The 21,648-nt window shown below is 35.6% G+C and overlaps 2 protein-coding genes, 2 long non-coding RNA genes and 2 other non-coding genes across 6 annotated transcripts; 3 read left to right on the top strand and 3 right to left on the bottom strand.

The window, feature by feature from the left end:
* The first annotated feature begins 261 nt into the window (after positions 1 to 261).
* Positions 262 to 4,547, top strand: LOC114531268. Its single transcript, XM_028552907.1, has 4 exons — positions 262 to 662; positions 3,299 to 3,419; positions 3,583 to 3,755; positions 4,449 to 4,547. The coding sequence occupies exons 1-4, from the start codon at positions 474 to 476 to the stop codon at positions 4,545 to 4,547; spliced, it is 582 nt and encodes a 193-aa protein (XP_028408708.1). The 5' UTR covers positions 262 to 473.
* A 3-nt stretch (positions 4,548 to 4,550) lies between these two features.
* On the top strand, positions 4,551 to 5,165 carry LOC114531330. Its single transcript, XR_003687843.1, has 3 exons — positions 4,551 to 4,595; positions 4,803 to 4,868; positions 5,067 to 5,165. It is a non-coding gene; the product is annotated as an uncharacterized LOC114531330 (long non-coding RNA).
* A 3,823-nt stretch (positions 5,166 to 8,988) lies between these two features.
* LOC114531329 lies at positions 8,989 to 9,877 on the bottom strand. Its single transcript, XR_003687842.1, has 3 exons — positions 9,668 to 9,877; positions 9,302 to 9,433; positions 8,989 to 9,015 (listed from the first exon to the last, which is right to left on the bottom strand). It is a non-coding gene; the product is annotated as an uncharacterized LOC114531329 (long non-coding RNA).
* Positions 9,878 to 11,659: 1,782 nt separating this feature from the next.
* LOC114531340 (peroxisomal trans-2-enoyl-CoA reductase-like) lies at positions 11,660 to 21,575 on the top strand. The gene is made up of 7 exons (XM_028552974.1): positions 11,660 to 11,916; positions 13,699 to 13,864; positions 14,767 to 14,848; positions 17,713 to 17,809; positions 18,044 to 18,154; positions 18,257 to 18,368; positions 21,427 to 21,575. Exons 1-7 carry the CDS (start codon positions 11,677 to 11,679, stop codon positions 21,471 to 21,473), a joined length of 855 nt encoding a protein of 284 aa, XP_028408775.1. The 5' UTR covers positions 11,660 to 11,676; the 3' UTR covers positions 21,474 to 21,575.
* On the bottom strand, positions 18,704 to 18,920 carry LOC114531359. The gene has a single exon (XR_003687846.1). It is a non-coding gene; the product is annotated as a small nucleolar RNA U3 (small nucleolar RNA).
* On the bottom strand, positions 19,617 to 19,833 carry LOC114531358. The gene has a single exon (XR_003687845.1). It is a non-coding gene; the product is annotated as a small nucleolar RNA U3 (small nucleolar RNA).
* Positions 21,576 to 21,648: the final 73 nt, after the last annotated feature.

Genomic DNA, 21,648 nt, shown 5'->3' with positions numbered 1-21,648 from the left:
AAAGGTAATATAATTAAACAATTTCTATTAGGGAAGTCATATAATTATTTTTCAAATGTTGCTGACATAATTTTGCCCGTAAAATTACACCCAATTTGCCCTTCCTTTGAGGCAGCACTTCACTGCGATAGTAACTTCTAGTAAGTGTAATATTTTTCCTTTTGCACCCGATGCACACGTAATTATACGCTTATTAACATATCAAATTGAAACGTAATTGGCGCATATATGCGGTGATAGTAGGTATCAGACACCTAACAGCATATACTGAGTAACAAGGTACCAGACTACCAGTCTATGTCGATTGTCGAGTTGATCTGACTTCGCGCCATTTTGTGTGTTAATAGTCGGGGAACAACGATCTGAATTAGATATCTTCTTCGATTTTCTACAGCTTTCGAGGTGATCTTTATACGGTAGTTGTTGGGAAATCTCATTAATATTTATAAGAGTTTTAATATTCAAATTGAGCTATGGAATACGAAAGAAGCAGCGACGGCGGGAATGGTAATGGTCAAGGTCGATTGATCATTGACGAAGAAAAGCTTGCCATTTTAAAGTCTTTCTTCACAAGCAGAAATATGGACTCAACCAAGAAGCAGAACCTCGCTGTTATAAAAGAATGTGCAAACCAAACAATGCTCACAGAACAACAAGTGAAGGTGATAATAAATAATATTGTTTAAAGTACAGTAAACATGAATAGATGCTGCTATTATAAATACATAATTAGTTGCTGTGGTTTAATGTATTGTGTTAAAAGCCCCCGAGTTAGTTTTGTCATGTGGCTAAATTTATAGTTGTTTGTGTGTATATCAGTCCAACAGTATTGATTATTGAATTTTAATGTACTGTAAACTTTAAAATGTGCATGGTTGAGTCATTATAAACACACTCATGGAAAGAATTCCTCAACATATAGTAACACATTTTTAAAGCTGCAAAACTCATCCTTTGATAAATAAAATTGTCAAGCATAAAGAATAAAAGATTAAAATCTAATGCATTTGGCTGTGTTGCTGCTCGATAATAGTTTTGGTAGCAGACTAACAGATAAAAGCTCAATACTAAACATTATCAGAGCAATATAATATATATATAAAGTAATTGCCAGGATCTAGACCAAGGTTCTGCTGTTCATTGTATATTGTCAGAAGAACTGTTTGATTGAGAGCCAGTCACTCAAATTAGTATGTTTACATTGTATTAAACCTCTGACTGTAAGTCCTGCACCTATGAAGTTTGTAAGGCAGTTTTTAGTGGGCTTTCACATGCAGGGAAAGCATTGGTAACATGTGTTCAGAAAATCAAACATTAACATGTTCATGCAGCTATTGTTTCAATATACCTGTAAATAGTGGACTTATGGTCGGGGGACTTATATTTGGAATGGTGTATAAACACTAGAAATGTGATAGGCTTACACAGAGGGCTTATAAGGGGGGTTTGTGATGGGAGGTTTATGGTATTTGATTTTGAAAAGGTTATCCCGAGATGGCAGCCCTTGCTTAGGCCCACTCTAAATAACTATAGTCCTGTGATTATGTGAGGTTTAAACTGAAGCATCCATGTGATGTACTATGGGAACTTTTAAATATAAACTGTGTAGCTGGTTGATGATTGGTTAACATAAATAAACTATTAGTGTTGATATTTGGCACTACTACAAATTACTAAAGAATATCATTTGCCATATCCCTGGTTTCATAAGCCGTGTTTACACTACAAGCCTGAGCCTGGCCTAGGCCTGGCTTTGGCCTAGATCTTTTTAGAACGAAGCGTTTACACTTACGCTTCGACAGCCTGACTTTGGCCTAGAATTTCAGCGGTTTGCATATCACAAGTTTTTTTACTTTGTGTAAACTTTATATTCTTTATATTCTCTGTATTTTTCGCGAAGATGTTTTAGTTTGTGGTTGCACTGTTTAGCAGTACGTAAAACCCCTAGTCCGACAAGGCCGCTGAAAGTTTACCATAAATCACATTGTTACGAATACTGTAGTTGTCCAATTCGTTCTGCGGGACATTTTCTTCACCCCAAAGGTTTAGCAAAGCTTCAGTTTCCTCATCTGTCCAGTTCAAATTCAAATTCCATGTTTATTTGCTTTTCCCGCCAAAAAGCCGGGCTTGGGCCTGGCCTAGGCCACCTGTTATGATGGGCCTAGATTTCCTGGCCTAGGCCAGGCCAAAGTGTGTTTACACTAGGAAGATCTAGGCCAAAGCCAGGCCTAGGCCAGGCTCAGGCTTGTAGTGTAAACACGGCTATAGTGAAGTGATTAGTTAGGGAATACCTTGGATGCTCTAACTAATATGTCTATTTGCCCTAACTAATATGTCAATATCAGTTTTGGCATCCAAGATATTTGAAAAGACTTCTGTAAATGAACATGATTATTAAATAGTTTTTATGTTAATTGTATAAAACTGAATATGCACTGTAATTTTATCTTAAGTATTTAAAATATCTTCTCTGTTGTTTTTTCTGCTGAAATGGTAATATTTCTCAAATGTGAGGGATAAAATATCTTTATACAGTACCTACACTCTTTTAGTGATAAAACCAAATATTAACTCATTTAATAGCCATGTGCAGGTCCTACACCAAGATATGCATGGCTATTGCATTTTAAAACCTATCAAAGTCAAACTCATCAATTAATTAATAAATATGCTCTAACTACATGTTGTGGCATATTATGTTACATACTATCTTATGCAATCTGGGTGATTTTACCCAATTTAACCTATTAGGTAATTGGCATTTTCTGTACTGTTATTAGTTGATTTACCTTTTATTCATTGTGTAGTTGGTGGTGTAGGGAAGCATGGGTGGCATTATGAGGCTAGCATGTTGCCTTTTACCAATGGTTAAAACTGTTGATGGAAGGTAGTACTTGGATCGCTCATCTCTAGGAAAAACCCCAGACCATCAGAGATGGTAGAGTTACATAGTTGATCTCTCCTGTGCTTTGAGGGATGTTATCTGGGTGCTGTATTATTAATAATATTGTTAGCCCATTGACTTTCAAAACATTTGAAAATTTCCTTGTGGGGCATTCGTTCACCCTAATATCAGACAATTTTACTTGTCATGGAAAGAGTCATGCCATTTAATCGTTGAATTATCTACTGTATGCCTTAGGTATGCATAAATTGTTCAATTCACATACTTATACATTTACATTGAAGCACGTTAACTTGCAGTTGCTTGACTTTCATATTAACTCGAGGTAATGTTGCTCTAAAATAATGAATTGCCATTATGAACAGTATTTACCATTGGATGAACAGTATTTAGCACTGGATAAGTAATTATAGGGCAAAAACGAGTGGACGGATATCAGGAAAAGTAGGAAAAAGCAGATTAATGAGAAAAAGATCTGGCTTTAATGTATTTGCCAGTGAGAACCTATTCAAAGGTAACGTTTTAAAATATAGTAAATTGGAAATACCTGCTCATTTATTATGTAATAATTAAATCTATGCAAAACCATCCATAATATTCCATGTAAGTTGTGTAGTTACAGTACTTTTTCAGAATTCTTTATTGTATAATTTAATACTTTATCTCTTATTTTGTAGAAAGCAGTGGATCTTCCTCTAATGCCTTCAAAAACATTGGTGACAAATGGAGAACCCTTTCAGATGAACAAAAAGACACCTTTAGAAGAAAAGCATTGGAATCAGATAAAGATGTTTGCCTTCCTTCCAACAATGCCAAGGCTAAAAAAATAATAAACAATATGATGAAAGAGGTACAGTAAATCGTAACGATAAAATGTAGCGTCGTGTCTCTATTGTTATGTAATTACTTATTTCATTTCACAAAATTTATTTATATTGAACCTTCATTATCCTATACAGCTAAGGGGTTTTCCTACCAAAAACGTAAACTTAAACAACTTAGAGCGTGCAAAAGCAATGGGTTATTATTTAGCATATGTACACTCCGAAAACTAGTCTTGTTTTTGTAACAAACCACCCCTATAACGCAATACCAGTGGCGTAGCCAGCCGAAGATTTTGTCCGCTATGTAAATTTCGAGTTATTTATAATTGTAAGGTTTGAAACGTACACGTAGTCTGGAATATCGATATGTTGCCATTTCCATGCCAGAGAGTCTACAATAATTATTCATTTCTTTAGAAATATATTGTTTTTACAGTCAATGAACACCAAAATACTGACTTACTGTGCTAACCAGCTTACTAAATATAGCTTAATACTAAATATAGCTTTCTAACCAACTAAACAACCATATATACATACATACATACAGGCTAATTCGCTGAATAGCTAACTAAGTACTGTAAATAACTACCCTTTATTCTCTATCAGCTGGTTGTTATAATTGTACAGTACGGTAACAAGACGTTTCGTAGTGTAGAGACTTTATTATATTTCCCTCACATACAATATACATGTATGTTTTGATGTTTATGTTAAAGGTTCAAGAATTGGAAGCTTTAGGAGGCCACTGTTTATTGATCTGCGGCTTTGAAGGCCATGTTTTCCATGGCTCAACAGATGTCGGCATAAGATGTTGAATGATAGCGAAAACGATTTGGTACATCACTTCGCCAATTTGCTGCAGTGTAAGTTTCGGATACAAAATAGTGGATCTAAAGCAGAGATGGGTCCAGCGCGATTTGGTAGGGGGAGTTTTGATAAAAATATTTGAAAATGAGATGATATTGTATTGCTTCGCTTTGTACCTCTCCTGCACCCCCTTTGGCCTAAGTAATAATATTTACTATTGAATGTTATGATTAACTAAACGTTAAGTAAACTTGACTGTATAGGTTCTCAGGATGGAAAGGAGAATATTTCCGTAAAAGCTATTCAAGAACTTTTTAATAAAAAATACGGTGAGCACAAGTTATGTATTGAAAGTTGTAGTTTGAGTACAGGCAGCGTAGTTGGCATAGTCACTGTATATACTGTGATGTCTGTGCATGAGCATAAAGAGTTTGTTATACAGTGTATACAGGGTGTATAAAAAAAAGGAGACCTTTATTTATTGTATGTAATGGTAAAGTTTCAGATACATTGCTTGATTTTAATAGGTGAAGTTGTGAAAAAGAAAAACGGGAAAATGCCATATTCGAAAATTCAAGAATATGGTATTGCTTTTATCGGACTTCCAGCTCATCTGGAGATAGATATTGGAACTACACCACGAAAGCCTGCTCTGTACGGTTCGGCTCAGCGTCGTGAATTGTGGCAGTCTAGAAATGCTTGGTCATTAACTATTACTTCATCAAGTAATCTTATTTCCAATGCTCACACTGATGATATTTAGATTGGTGGTGTTCGGTAATCTTTTTATCGTATTCTCTCACCAGCTTCTTAATCGTGTTTGTCGTTTTATTTATTTGGCCACAGATCTTTTTCGCAATGGCTTGCCCGTCTGTAAATTCAAATATAACAACTTAGATTTCATCGCACAACACTCTGATGTTTTGAAAATACAATCACAACAAAGTACAAAGGATTGACCAAAATTATTTTAAAGTTTAATTTCTCTTTAGTAGTTTGTTACCATGATAAAACAAAGTACTTCTTTCGATGCATTTAAATTCACAGTGTTTTACATCATGTTAATTAATAAAATCATTTTTGAGTTATCGTGTACAGTATCACGCGATGTACAAAACGACAATAGCTAGTGGCCAAGTATATATCACTGAGAGCTAGTGGCTAAGTATATATCAAGTGGAAATCTCTTCGATTAGTAATTTCATTAATTGTATAATATAAACCTGCATATTTTTTCATAAGCTGCAGCAAAAACCAACGTTCCAAACATCTTGCACGCATATCACTCAACAATTCATTCTACGTGTATCTTCCGCTTTTGGTAACATACAATTTGAATGCTGGGTGATCTTGACTCCGCTGCTGACCGTTCTCAATTTTCTTCAGTTGTTCATTTTTGCTAAATTATTCAAACAAAGAAAACTTAACATTCACTAACATTGCAATAACATTCACGTTAGCAACTTTTAAGAAACAAAATAGCAAAAATGAAACATATACTGTACTGTACGTACTGTTCAATTTAGAACTTAAAATTGAAAATTCTTCACTGTCCATCTCGATCTCTGCAAGCTTGGCTCTTTATATAAAAATTAACATAATGTAACTAATGAATTATCGTATGTATACATTAAAACATTGGTATTTAATTATGATGGAAATAGTCAAACCTTGTGTCATAATACTCTTTCAACTTTTCCGCATACTGTTCTGTGACGTCCGTAACATTCGCTGTGGCTACAAATATTGTATAATCCAAATAAAAAATTAAGTACCTTATAATTTATGCTGAACCAAGTAAACCAATTCAAGCTTGCGTACATTGTGTAGCAATCGCACAGGTCGTTTATGTATATAGTGGATAAAAGTTCCTATATATACGTTAACTGGGTATTTATAAAGTGGGCACAGAACGACCTGCAGTGAAATTAGACAATAGCAATTGAGTAAACTGCTCTATATCGCTAACCTCTCTTCTCCGACTTCTTACTATAGAGATCTTTCTCAGACTTAGACCACTTTTCTATTGTTGTTACATTCAGGTGTATACCTATACCCAAAGAAAAATACAAATATGTACATGATTGAATTTGTATTTCCCGTAACAATTATACACAAAATTTGAAAAAATTAACAAACCGCTTTTACTAAGATTTTCAAGGAGCAGATTCAACTGCTCATTTGTGTCGGCTTTCATGTGCAATGCTTTCTTCAAATGATCGCACAAACGTTCGCCTAGATTTGTCAAGATATTAAAACAATGTACTGTTTATTATAAAAAATGCTCAGAAAGTAGAGATATTCCGTAACAAAGAATGTATGAAAATAGATACCACCGATACTTATACCAATGAATTAGAACACTAAAAATAATTATTAGAGGATGAATACAATAATTATAAAAGTACTTATTATTTTGTATTTACCGATTTGCCCTAAAGATTTCTTTCTATAATGTAAGAGAAAGTCCGTCAGAGCATCAACTCGGTGTGACGGGGTCATTTCTTTGGTGATTTTTGAAGTTGGCCTAAGGTAAGACCACATTCGCTCCATCACTTCACCGTCGCTTAGACCAAACCCATTAATTCTCCGGCCACTATATGACACCTGATCAGCCAAAAGATTATTATAAAAATTTAATATCACACTAACATACACCAAAAACATGGAAAAACAATGTAGCTACTGAAAATTATAACCGTGGAAAAATAGACATTTATATATATATATATATATATATATATATATATATATATATATATATATATATATATATATATATATATATATGTTTAAAGATTTGTAATCCAGGCATATTTATTTTTTTTACGTGAATTCAAAGAAGCTTGGTTTAGTACAGACGACAATACTATTAACAGACATATCGACATTCCTGCAGTCTATCTGCAACTTAAGACAAAACGTAAGGACTCTATCAATAATCACATTAATATAACTAATAATAACTTAAATCCACCCGCATCTGATACACAACAATCTAATCATTCCACAGCGACCATCCCTGACAACGAAATGCAGTCAACCATGACAACGCATCCCTCAACTACCACTGATATCAGATCAACTTCAAAACAACCAATCAGACGCTCTCAACGTATACAGAGTCTTAAAGAACAGCGCGAAACTTGAATATATAAATCTAGACACATGTAAATAATTTAGATATTCTGAAGAAGACTCGAAGTACCAAGTCGAAAGCTCAATAAAAAACAATTTTAAATCCGGAGAACATTCATTGACAAACAATATATATATATATATTAGAAGTTTCATTTCTGCTGTAGTTCAATGTAAAAAAACTATTAGAAACAAGGAAAAAAAGTATACAATACAAAAAGTTAGGTACCTGACAAGATACTTTATGTCCATAGCAGTGAAATGTAGGAATGGCCACCTTAACATTTTCCAATAATGCCTCCTGATTTGTTCTCTAAATACACAATAAATAAATTCGAAATTATACAGATATACATCTAATTCGCTCTCTAAGTATTTGGGAATAACTTGTATAACTGACTGTAACATTATTTCACGGGAAATATTGTACCATCACATGCTGAATTTATGTTTATTTTGAAATGAGGATTTTAATGAACCACCGTTCTCTTGATACTGTACAGGGGCACTTTCATTTAAATGGCGAAAATGGCCAGTCTGGGCCTAATGTATTTTTCTACAGACTGATTACTGGGGATTTTGGTGTTTTAAGCTCACATGATTTATATTGGTATTTTACCATTTTGGCTGCATAAAGGAAAGTGCCCAGGTTAAAATGAAGTGGTTGTACTGTGTAGGCTTTTGCAAACTTTTCAGTTAGATTTCAAAAGTCTGTACTTTGAATGCCTACAGTCTGTACCTTCAAATGAGATTCCAGTGTACATGCTATATCATAATACAAATAGATGTTCAAATTCTTGTTGTTTGTACTTTCTTTCAACCACTTCAGCAAATAAACTGCATTTCCAATTCTAAAACATGTAATTACAGCTCAGTGAAATTTATTACATTAACATGTTTTGTTCAATGCAACAATTAGTGAAGTGTCTAGAAACCTTTGGCAAATTTACTTACTCTTCCCCTCTTTTTAGACTAAAGAATTTTAAAGGCACTTCATGTCTGCAACCTGCTCCAAATATTGCAGTTTCATCTAATTTTTTAGTCTTCACCTTAGATCTGAGATTTGATCCAGCTTGGAAGTTATGGCAGGACACCTGCAATATAAAAATTTATAAGAATTTTGCTACTCATAAGAATTTCATTACCTAAATGTATATATTGTACGTACTTGTGACTTTAATGATGATGTAACTTTGTAATTCTTCAAAAAAGAATCCACTTTTGTTTGCTCTATGAAAAGTGTTTCTCCATGGTTTGCTGGTCTAACACTTGTCCCAGCGCTTATCTTTCTCACACAGCCAAATAAAGCATCAAAGATACATACATATTTCCACTTTTCTAAATGAAAGAAATGTAATTAAACTTTAAATAGTCAGTAATAATTCATGGCCATTAACTGTAGCCTACAGAATCAACTTGGCAAATGAAATATGACATGCACAAATTCCCTTTGAAAATTGTCTGGTGTTTAAGAATAAAGTTTCTTCAAGCCAATACTACATTTTCATTATTATCTTTACAAACAACAAAACCATTAAGGTATAGACAACAAGTATAAAGGATTTCCAAATAAATGCTACCTAGTACTGTATATACGTTTGTTTATATACAATGTACTGTTTACCTTAGGGCATGCAGGGCATTGACTAACATTATCCAACTGCACATTTTTCCCACCAAATGTATCCAGCATGTAGCTAAGGTAACGGTATTCTCCAAAATTTTCACCAACAAGTAGCCGATATATGTCCTTTACCTAAAAATTAGATTAAATTCACCTAAATGCTATGTGTCTAACTGTTTTTTATTCTATTGGAAGTAAGTTGCAGACACTAATAATTAGACCCTACAATGTACTAGTATTGTCTTTAGTAATTATTATACTGTATATGCAATTAATACATACTAATGAATTAGAAGTTTGGCTTTGCAAATTCAGTCATAAAAGGGGAAGCCTTTGGAAGTAATGAGGTTGGGTTAAAATACTCACATAAACTGGTGAAAGAGAAGGCATAATCCAGTATATTGCCTGACATATCGACTTTAAAGATGTTCGGCATTCCAAGAAGATATATTTGACCAATTCCATAAGATTTTTTTCAAATGCTGCTTGTGGTTCCTTGGGTGATGAAGGCCACAAACCATGTTTCATTAATGTCACTGCTTCTGGCTCATGGCAACAGAATTTAAACTTCACAAGACGCTGTGACCTAAACAAAATTCGTTGAAAAGAACACACAATTTATTTATTTAAAACAGACTCTCTCTTTTAATGGTCAGCCAGTTGATAGCCACTAGACCAATGTGTAAAAAAAAATGACAAAACAGAGTATGAATAACATCCTGAGCAATCCAAGATATGGATTAACATAATACTACTTACATGAGTTTGTGATGTTTCAATTTTATTATCAGATAGATTGTAATAAACTGCAAATGTCGCAAACTTGTGTTTATAGTCTTAATTGTTTTAATCCATATCTTTCATCTAAACGTCGCAAACTTGTGTTTATAGCCTTAATTGTTTTAATCCAGATTTCTCAGGATTTTATTTTTCAGACTCAGTTTTCTTTTATTTTTCCAAAAAAATACAATTGGACACATTATCAGTCAATGTATTAAATATCAATATAAAGCCATAGTAATTGCTTATTTAATTCATAGGAAAAAATGGAATCTTAGAAGTAGTCATGTTGGCAGGTAAGAGACAGAGTATGGTAAGGAAATTGACACAGAATTTACACAATAATACAAATTCATAAATGTATAATTGTAAGTGTGCTCATGTGATAAAAGAAAACACCTGACAATCAACGTTACAATATAACCATAAACATAACCATTTCTATTAACGACGACAACATCACGAGTATAACCATGATCTAAATTGTGATTTGTCTCCCAAACAACAACTTCTTTAAATTTGTATTGAATATACTTTTCAATCTACAATGCAACATACTCTCATCACATGACTTCATATACACAGTACATACATCCTGTCACATATATGACTTCAATACTATTACACTAAGGTTGCAGTATAAAAGAATCATTGAAATAAGCTCCTCAAAAAGCCCACATGACCTCTGCCAAAATGAGAGACCGTAACTTATAAATATTACACCCAACACAGCTATATTACCTCCAAATCTCAGGATAGTGGAAAGACTGACCAGAGGCATGAACAAGGTTTATATGTTCCTCACACATAAAATGTGCTGGGCCACAGTCAAGGCATCTACCACATGCACTTTCTTTGCACTCAGGAATTACACAACCTTGGTTGACAGGCATAGCTTGATGCTCCAGAAAAGCAGAGAAGAGTTGTTGTCGAATACCAAGCCAAGCATTCCCCAACTTAATCTTTCTATCGCGATAAGCCTTAATTTTCTTCTTCAACGCATTTTACCACGCTTTGGTTTGAAGCTTGGCCCAACAATTTCATCTCCACCAAAGCTGACTTCTGGCTGCCCACATGCTGAAGTTTCAGGTAGAGAAGAGGACGTATATTTGTGAACATTAGTTCTTTCTGAATACTTTATGGGTACACTGAGCTTTGATCTCCGATTGACTTTCCCGTCTTTAAAGCTTACCACTTTAACAGTGTGTTTTGCTTTAAAACATCTTCGAGACGACATGGCTTTCTCAATTCATTGTTTATTTCAAATATTTTAAAAGTTGGATTTTAAACGATTTAAAACTATGGATTTTAAAAAGTTAGTCACCCAGTGAACTGGCGCCATATTTAATTCGCCAAAGCTGTTGTGTACTTGTGTCCAGGCTTTGATCTTAGGTACTCCGACAGTTGGTTTGGTTAGGTGTCTGATACCTACTATCACCGCATATATGCGCCAATTACGTTTCAATTTGATATGTTAATAAGCGTATAATTACGTGTGCATCGGGTGCCTTTTAAAATGGCACAAAGAAAATGACGTCATATCATTTTAGTGGTGTTGGAATTTGGAAACTGGGTTAGAATAACTCCCAAGGGCAATGTCGGTTGTAAACTCGATATTTCGTGCTAATCTTTTTAGAGGCAAAGTAGCAATTGTGACTGGAGGTGGTACTGGAATTGGGAAAGCAATCACACAAGAGCTTCTTCATTTAGGAGCGAAAGTTATCATTGCATCTAGAAATGAAGAAGTACTTTGTGCTTCTGCTGAAGCGATGACAATTGATATACCAGATAGTGTGGTAAAGGCAGTACGATGTAATATTAGAGAGGAATCACAGGTTAATATTGTATTATATTAATATGCTTCTATACGTTATGATGAATTATTACGATGGTTCAGGCAACAATTTAGGAATGATAACATACAAGGATAAGGGTGTTTGATCTTTCATTTAATTAACATATTAGCTCTACCGCCCCCCTCCCCCAGGGACGGATCTAGAAGCTTAATTGGGGGGGGGGTGGATATTTATATATTCGTCCTATGCCTGATTGATTTCTTTTGATAGCGATTGTTTTTACCCTATTTTAAACTTGAATATTTTAATATGCACCCCCCAATTAAGCTTCTAGGTCCGTGCCTGCCCCCCCCCCTGCCCTACCTTGTTTCTAGGTCTGGTTGGAAAGTTTACAATAGACTGAATAGAGCTAAATTGATTTCATTCATCACCTGCAAACATGCATGCCCAAGAATGAATACTATCAAACCACTGCTCTCTTACAACTTAATTGCTATGCATTGCAATAATAATGCACATGTATTGATGTGGAAGCCTGCTTTTTAGTTCATGAACAAACTCACTATGACTAAGAGGCTGCAAAAATCTGCAAAGGACACTTGTTTGAGAGAATTCTATATATCCCCTCCTGAGAAAATTATTAAAAAGTGAATCGTTGTTATGTAGCTTTATACAAATTTTGTCTTCACTCAGACGAACCACCTAGCCCAAAGGTTTTCTCTGCATGGCCCCCTTTCCCCAAAATCCTGTCATTATCAGTATCATCAACACTTTTACTGTGAATGCCTTCTCTGGTGGTGGCCAAGATAGCTAGGTAATTTGGTTATAAGACTATAAATTTAACATTTTAAGCAATACCTTATCATATGTATAACAATATGAGGCATGAATAATGACATTGACACATTATATTATCCGCCATACATGCAACCTTTCTTTTATATGAAAATCACGTCCCAGCAAGTTGGTGCCTCTGTTTGCTAATAAACACTTCAAAATATGCAAAAACCACTAAGTATCCTCAGTATCAATTCTTGTATAATTTGTGTTTGATTAATTTCAAACTGTATCTCCAGCTTAATTGAACACACAATCGGCCAAGTCTACAACCCACTTAACAATTTTGACCTGACATAGTAGGCACAACAGATGCAGCATAACCTTTTGGTAATTAAATTGCTTACTAACTTGTCAGAGGTACATTCCATATTGTTTAAGACTAAATAATTGCTTTGTTGACAGATTTTGTTTTGTCCCAACCAAGAGAACTGTACATAGTAATTCAACAACACTAAAAAATTCACTCACCTGATTAATAATTATTACAAACAAATAAATTTACCATGTTTGTATACAGAGCTCTCCTAGCTAGGTCTTGCTTTACATGATCATTAAAGCGTCGTAGGTTGATCAACTCGAGTTTTATTTTCTTCTATATATCAGTAATATCACTGTACAATTACGTCAATCTTGCGCAAGTACATGAACACCAGCGTACATGTTTTTTCATTCAGCTATTGCCATTTTTTTGCATCTGCTCGAATTTGTGTTAATGCATTAATACCAGATATTTAACAATATGGCCGTGTCACGTGTATACTATTTGCATTTCACCATACAAATTGGCTTCAACTTTTAACCATAAAACACGCGGGAAAAATATGAAACTTGGCACCGTTTGCCGACCTTTAGATGATTACATCCATCACGGTTAATAGAATTTTAACCGTGCATTCATAGAGCAACTGTTCTAGCTTAACTGCCTAACATCTCCGCTTGCGACAGTGATCTTGTCACTAATTTCTGGTAATAAATGGTTAGGTCGAAAATTTAATGAAGATAGCATTGAAAGAATTTGGGAGAATAGACTATCTTGTGAACAATGGTGGTGGTCAGTTTGTTTGTGATGTTGCAGACATGAAGTCTAAAGGTTGGAAAGCAGTTATTGACACCAACCTAAATGGGACATTTAACTGTTGCCAGCAAGGTTAGTTATAAGTCTCAAACGACTACTTTCGTGCAGTGGCGGATCCAGGATAAGTCATAATAAATTAGCAAAGCTATAACACGCAATCGCATTGGTAGATTTTTATGTAAATATATTTTTCAAAAATGAGTAACCAATAGACCTTTTCGATAATTACGTCACAACATTATAATTTTAAATTTAGAACCACCTTAAATAAAATGGATTTCATTATCAAAACGTAATTATCGAAAAGGTCTATTGTTTTGGTATTAAAGTATTCTGAATTGGAAATGACTTTCATAATAGACCAACTTTTGATTTAGGCGACAAAGAGGAGATTTCTGAAAAGAGCATACCATACTAGCCAAGCGAAGATGGCGAATTTTGTATACTTTTATATTATGGTCGGAGATTGTAACTAAATTAGTTACACATTTCCGCCTGTAATACAAAAGTATACAAAAATTGCCAACATCGGATTGCTATATTTTCCGTACTACTTCATATTTTGCAGCCAAACTTGGCTATACTAATTTCAGTATGCTCTTTTTAGCTGTGGTGATTTATTTCCTTCTTGTTAACTAAATCATAATTTAGTCTATTATGCAAGTGGTCCATTACAGGGTTGCCAGATTACTGAATAAATTAACCAAATATTGTTATCATAATCGTTGTTTTCTTTGTTTGAAACAAAGCAATCCGGTAAAGAGCCGACTGTAACAATGTTTGGCTTCTTTTTTCAGTAATCTGGCAACACTGGCCCATTAAGCCTTGTAATTCATTCTGACTTACCCTGAATCCGCCACTGCTTTCGTGAATGAGCTAAATATAATATGATGAATGATATAACGTATTGTACATGCTAAAGTATAGATATATAAATAACTAAAGCCATAAAATAAATGTATGTTAACCTGTAGTGTACCAACAATGGATGAAAGATCATGGTGGAAGTATTGTCAATATTATTGCTACCGTTAGGAATGGTTTTCCCAGATTTGCGTATGTATATGATATATTAAATATACTGAATTATTTACATTTAAATGCTATTATTATATGGCAAGCGTCACTTCCCGTGAAATGGAGCTCAGTGATTGGGTGAAAAGAATTTTCAGCGGTCCATTACTTTCTTGTAATGGACCGGCACTTTCTCGTAATGGACCGGCGTTACCGCTGATCTCGCTCTACGAGCTCGGTCTGTTCAAAAAGACCTCGGTCCGATATTTCTAGCTGTAAAGACCTCGCGCTCGGTTAATAAGAAGTTATTAAAGGACGCATATAAATTCCTTAAACTTAGCAAATTTAGGGAAAAACTAAAAAAAACTTGACCAAAGTTGAATTTTCGCGCGATTTTACGTTCCAAAGAGAATTCCACGAGAATCTCGGAGGAGATTCTATGAAACGAGGGAATTCGAAAATATTGCAAATATCCGACAAACCAAACATCCGACATGACCAGCTCCCCGACTTGACCACAGATAGACAACCATGCAGTTATATGATAAAAATAGTTTTCGCGCATCGGCTCTGCTTCTAACAATGGGGCCCCATTATAACATAAAAAGCCTAAGTTTCTCAAACATATAAAAACCTCATAAACCACAAAAAGCTCATATTCGTAAAGAAGTAAAGTGTTGTGAGACAGACAAACTAGAAGTAGAACGGAAGTGAGACAGCGCATTTTCATTTTATCAGGATCTCATAATTATGTATACAAGACAAGATAATACAATTATATACTCACGACGATTACATGTGTTTTTTAAACCACAACGGCTTTTACAAGCGCGCATTTTTTTGTGCTAGCGTCTTTAACACCCAAGCCTCACTTTGGTGTAAAGAGAGTATAATTATTGCTTTGAAGTGAGGGGTCTTGGTGATAAAGCAACAACATAAGGAAAACCCCCATAAGTGCTATTACTGCATTGATCCTAAATATGGTTAAGAGTTTTATACTAAGTCCTAACTATCCCTAGTTGCCAAGGAGTGATATATAAGTGTTGGAATCAGAGAACATTACTGACCAAGCTTTTACTTAACTCCCACAATTGTTTGTCCAAATCTATATCTTGCGTTTTAACTTGAGTAGCAATTTCCTGGCATCCAACAAAACATCGACCGCTTACACGACTCAGCTCACCATCCGTCGCGAGAAAAACAACAGCATTCGCTGCATTAGCAACCTTCGTCTGAGAACACAAACAAAAACAGAGGAAAATGTGCTTTCGGAAACAATTCTGACTAGAAGAAAGACTTGTCGGTCGGGCGTATCTTCCAGGATTGACAACATTGCAGGTTACTCCTGTACCTTCCAAACGTCGGTGTAATTCTTCGCAGAATAGAACTCTGGCCATTTGGGAGTTATTGTATGCAGTACGGCCCGTATACGAGCCAGATTTTACTAGCTGAATATCGTCCACGTCAAGTGCGTGGAAATTACGGACTTGTTTTGTAATTGCCGAAGACGGCACCACAATTCTCGCTTCCAGATCGAACTTTGCTGTCGACTTGAGGACGTCTAAAAGCAAAAACGTCAGCAGGAAATGGCCTAAATAGTTCAAAGCAAACGTCTTTTCAAATCCGTCTTCCGTATAGATAGGTACTCTACTGCTTTCCCTATCCTTCCATTCCGCAGTATTGATTAACACGTTCAACTTTTTGCCTGAATCGTGAAAATTCTTCGAGAATTTTTCGATAGAACTTAAACTCGATAGGTCTAAAGGCATATGAATAAGCTTAGCGTCGGGCGAATCCCGTTCAATCCTTGTGATAGCCAGTTTCGTATTTGTTTTATCTGGACTCGCCAACACAACTTCATATCCGAGAGCTGCCATTTTCCTGCTCGTCTCAAAGCCAAGTCCAGAGCTAGCCCCTGTGATGATACATACTTTGTGTATTCTTGCCATTTTTTAATTTTTTGTCACACGAAATCACTGCTTCTGTAATAACGAAATATATTTTGATTCTACAATAACAAAATATATCGGTGTATAGTTCGCTTGCTTGCCTTTTGTCAGTCTTGATATTGTGGTTTATGCGTGTTTACAGGTACTTTACATTTAATACGGAAGTGTTTGTTTTTTGAGAGAAGTGTCTTTGATATGACTTGCACGTTTTCACATGCATGCCAATAGGGATTTAGGACGGCGACACGATGACAACAGCTAAAATAAACTCCTTCAAATAAATAGTTGAAAAGAGAACTTGCCGTATATTTGAGACCTATGGAGTCAGTACAATCAATCAGCGATTATTATCCGTCCTTTGATATCTAAGAAATACGACTCGAAATTTCAAATTTTCAAAATGGTTTCGCCGCGCTAGTTTTTTCTTTTTACAATATGCACCATCTTCGAGAACCAGAATGCTTTTGAATTATATAATAGAATTAGATATCGTATTTTTTGACATGTGTCAACTTATTACGACATAATCAATTCAGTCTTACAATATATACCTCATTATACCTTACCGTATATATCAGAATTTAATATGAATAGACCATAATATCATTCCTGTACCATATATGGGTGGCCTGCCAAATATAGCATATCACACGCGGATACACATAAACCACGTCACCATGTACAAAAAGGAGCTTATTTACCGCATCACGAAAACCACATCATAATACCATATTCGGCCAGCACACTACACCGCATTCTGCCTTTTTTTAGGTATCTTTATGTAAATTTAGGTTATGTTCATCCGGAATCTGTCCGGTTCAGGTGTTCACACGGTAAAAATCACACAGCCCTCCTCCCCGAAAAAAAATGTAGCTAGAAAATCGTACACATCCAAACACGCGGTATGAAATTAGTCTGGCCCTGTGTGAATCAATGTAGCCTTTTGCATAATTTTAGACACACGGGAGCAGCAAGAGCTGGTGTTAACAATTTAACAAAGACTTTGGCACTTGAATGGGCAAAGGACGGTATAAGAATAAATTGTGTAGCCCCAGTAAGTACCCGGTCAATGTTTTGTTCCCTTGTATTTTCGAAGTATCAAGTGCGGGTCTTTTGTCCTGAAATGCCTAGCTTAAAGTATATTCGTATTTTAAAGACAGTCCCGGTGAATAATACTATACCAGCTTATGGTTATTTAAGCGGTAGTGATTAATTAACGTGCAAGGAAATCAGGGAATTGCCTCCGGAAATGTTACACGCTAGTGATACGTGCTCTCTTACTGTATAGGGCCCGATTTATTCTACAACAGCAGCTGCGAACTATGAAAGATATAATTTGAAGGTATTTGAAGAAGCAAAGAAATATATCCCCGCAAAACGCTGTGGTACTCCCGAAGAGGTTAGTGGGAAAGGATGATTACTCTAGGTTAGGAATTAGCGTTAATGGTATATGTAAAATATATCCTGACGATTTGAAATCCTTATTTTTTTGAAATTTCAGGTATCTTCTGCTGTGTGTTTTCTACTCTCCCCAGCAGCGGCATTTATAAACGGTAGTACGATTGATATTGACGGCGCTTACGGTCTTTACGGTGTTATGTTTGAGATACCAGGTAAGTGGAATCGTGATTAACCTCTCCAACTAACAGGTTCGAAAGGATCCTAGAGGACGTGCCGCTGACATGCATATACTTTTTGACGTTATCCAACACTGACGCAAGTACATGCAAGCCAGTTGGTCTAATTATGCATCTTTCCGATTTCTTTCTTTACAAAAGTTACAGTTTCTGCCTACACCAGTTATTATGAATTAGTGTTAAGGAACAAAGACCGGGGCATGTACTATCGAAATGATCCAAAAAAGTTTCAGACAGCGAAACTTTCTTTAGCTCTAAATTTTTGTTATCCATTTTTGGCTTTAAATTTTAAGGAAGATAAATAAAAGTAACCCACTCTGAATGCGCTTTCCTCCTCCAATCACCCCGAAGAGCGAAAAGGAACGGTCATCAATGATTACTAACATGTTACTAAAAAGCAACGTTGGTAATCTGCTTCCCGCTCAGAAGAAGGCACTACGACTCATCATCGTGGCTGCGAATGTTGTCTATGTTAGAGAACAAAGACGGGACACGTACTATAGAAATGATCCTAAAAAGTACGGTCTTAATGCCCCAGTTGCTAATTAGATATTAAATACTCGTAACCTCTATACAGCGCATGTGGTGCATAATAAACGTAACAACGCAACGGCGCGTGCCTTAACATAAAAATATGAAAGATTGCAGGATACATTTCCATCAAGCCAGAATATTGACTGCCGGACAAAAAATTAAATTTATTTAAAATGTCCCAGTACCTTCAAGCATGGCTATTTATGGATATTTTTATAAGAGAAATATTTTTATTTTCATTCATGTGCACGGCTGCACTATACGACACACGAAAGTCAAGTTTTTATTACTTCAAATTTTTTAAAATGAACATTAAAGGGGGGTTACAGTCGCTTCGATTCTGCGCATCGGTTCTGCTCGCAACAATGAGTAGTCTACTTGTTTCTAAATTGCTCAAATTTGGCATGATTCATATAAGCTTATAGCTCTGAAAATAAAATCTCTCTCTGTCATATTCATTTAAAAGTATAGCGAACTAAAAGCGTGTCAAATATTTTGAAAATGCTTGATATTTTAGAAAACATACGGATTCAAAATGTAAAGAAAGCGTTTGTGTACATATACCACCTTCGAAGGTAAACTCCCTAATATGAAGGGGAAGTTAATGTTAGTTTGGAGCGATTCGGCAATGAACTCATATGCCCTTATTCAGCTCAGAAATAGTTTTTTATTTTTTAATGAAGTAAATGGACCACTCTGAATGCGCTTTCCTCCTCCTATCACTCCAAGGAGCGAAAAGGAACGGTCATCAATGATCACTAACATGTTACTAAAAAGCAACGTTAGTAATCTGCTTCCCGCTCAGAAGAAGGCACTACGACTCATCATCGTGGTTGCGAATGTTGTCTATGTTAGAGAACAAAGACGGGACACGTACTATAGAAATGATCCTAAAAAGTACGGTCTTAAATTGTCAAGTTACAAATTAGATGTTAAATCCCCGCAGCCACTACATAGCGCATGTGGTGCATGATAAGCCTAACAACGCAACGTCGTGCCCTAACCAGAGTACGAAGTTTACGATTACGGCATACATTTTCTATCAAGCGAGAATATTCACTGCCGAACAAAGAATATAATTTTTTAAAATTTACAATGTAATGCTTCGAATTGCGTCTCAAGTAATGCGCATGCGCAGTATATATCTGGACTAGTTCGGAGCCAGTTCGAATGAGGGGGGGGGGGGTGAGTGCCCGGCCAATCGAAATGATTTAAAGACACTAAAAGAAGTAAAACAATCTACTCAGATCACGAAACTGAGGGCATAATTAATGATCATTTATTTTTATGCTTGCTTGTATAGTTAACATTCCCAACGGCAACGGATATTCGTGTCCGGGATGCTGCTTAGAGGTTCTTGTGAGAGTTTTTCGTGTACTCCATTGCCAAGTACTGTTGGGCTATTTCTACTGAAAATGACGAGTCACAGTTTAAAATAAGATTCTGCAGCTTTATTCCACTCAGTTTTGAGTCGAAGTGGCTCATATGAACAACTCTGAGTAGGCTAAGCGTTATGTGAATAGGTCCAAAGTGTCGACGTTTCAAGCGAAACCCATTCGTCCAGAAGAAAGGCCCTAGCATGCTCGAAACGTTTTCGGGTAATCTAATCACTAACTCTTTTATTCCGCAGCAGAATCTTCCTAATCAGACATTCCTACAACCTCGTTCGCGTTTTTTATACGCACGTACACGTACGGAAAATTTTAAATGCTTTTAACTTTTTATTATTTAACATCTAGGTCAACTAATGCATACTAAAATATGCAGAAAACTAAGTTCCTTCGATTTATTCACTTAGTTTTTTCAAAGGTAACTTGTATAAGGATTTCGACTTTTACGTGCGTGTACGTGCGTATGAAAAGCGCGTAAGTGGAAAACAGCCTTTATACATATTAGGAGCTAGTGCATTGAACTTGTGTGTGGGCGTGTGGAATTAATACTAAGAATTCACGCCAACAGGAAGGACCGTGCTTAGCTAAACGGTGACACAAACTTAATAGCGTGCTTACGATGTTTAAGTCAACTTTGACCGAATGTTAAGTAAAATGCTTCTGTGTCCTTGCCCTTGATTATTTGATCGCCTTTTAAACTTAAAGCTTCGCGTGCCGTCTGGCGTAAAAACTTCGACAGCCTATGTTTTTATAACGAAGATATATATAACCACTGCACTGGGCGACTAGGTTCCCCAAAACTCATCATTTTCAATTGCTGGTGCATGAGCATTTGATTTTATACTATTTCTTCCATTCACTTTATTGACAACTGTTCTGGTCAAAGCTATACGCCATTTACAGATTGCATGCCATTTTGTCGCGGGACAATGTTATGTTAGTGTTTGTTATATGTCATAAAGGAATCGTAAAATATAGTTTCCATTTTGAAACTGTAGTGTAGAAGTACTGGATTTTCATCGGCAATGCCCATGCATACTAGCTATAGCAATACAATAGCAAACATTCTAGCTGATATAAATCTCTCACTGCATGTCTCTCTTTTCTAGAGCATAAGAACAGTGAACCGTTTACATGGTCGAAATCGCATTTATAAAGTCGCGTGATGATCTTGGCACAATCAAAGAAATTCATTGGCATTGGCATTGCACGAGACTTCCCAATTCTGTTTTGACGGATTTATTCAATATCAGACAGCGGTTGAGTCAGTCAGTGAGATATTGTGTGTGGACTACTCTTGTCTTGATCTCTGGCCCTGCACTTATGTTTTA

The sequence above is a fragment of the Dendronephthya gigantea genome, unplaced genomic scaffold (assembly GCF_004324835.1).
Source record: "Dendronephthya gigantea isolate DGI-Jeju-01 unplaced genomic scaffold, DenGig_1.0 000070F, whole genome shotgun sequence".
Taxonomy (NCBI): domain Eukaryota; kingdom Metazoa; phylum Cnidaria; class Anthozoa; order Malacalcyonacea; family Nephtheidae; genus Dendronephthya; species Dendronephthya gigantea.
Note: the sequence above shows the minus strand (reverse complement) of the source record. Positions and strands in the feature narration are given on the sequence as shown.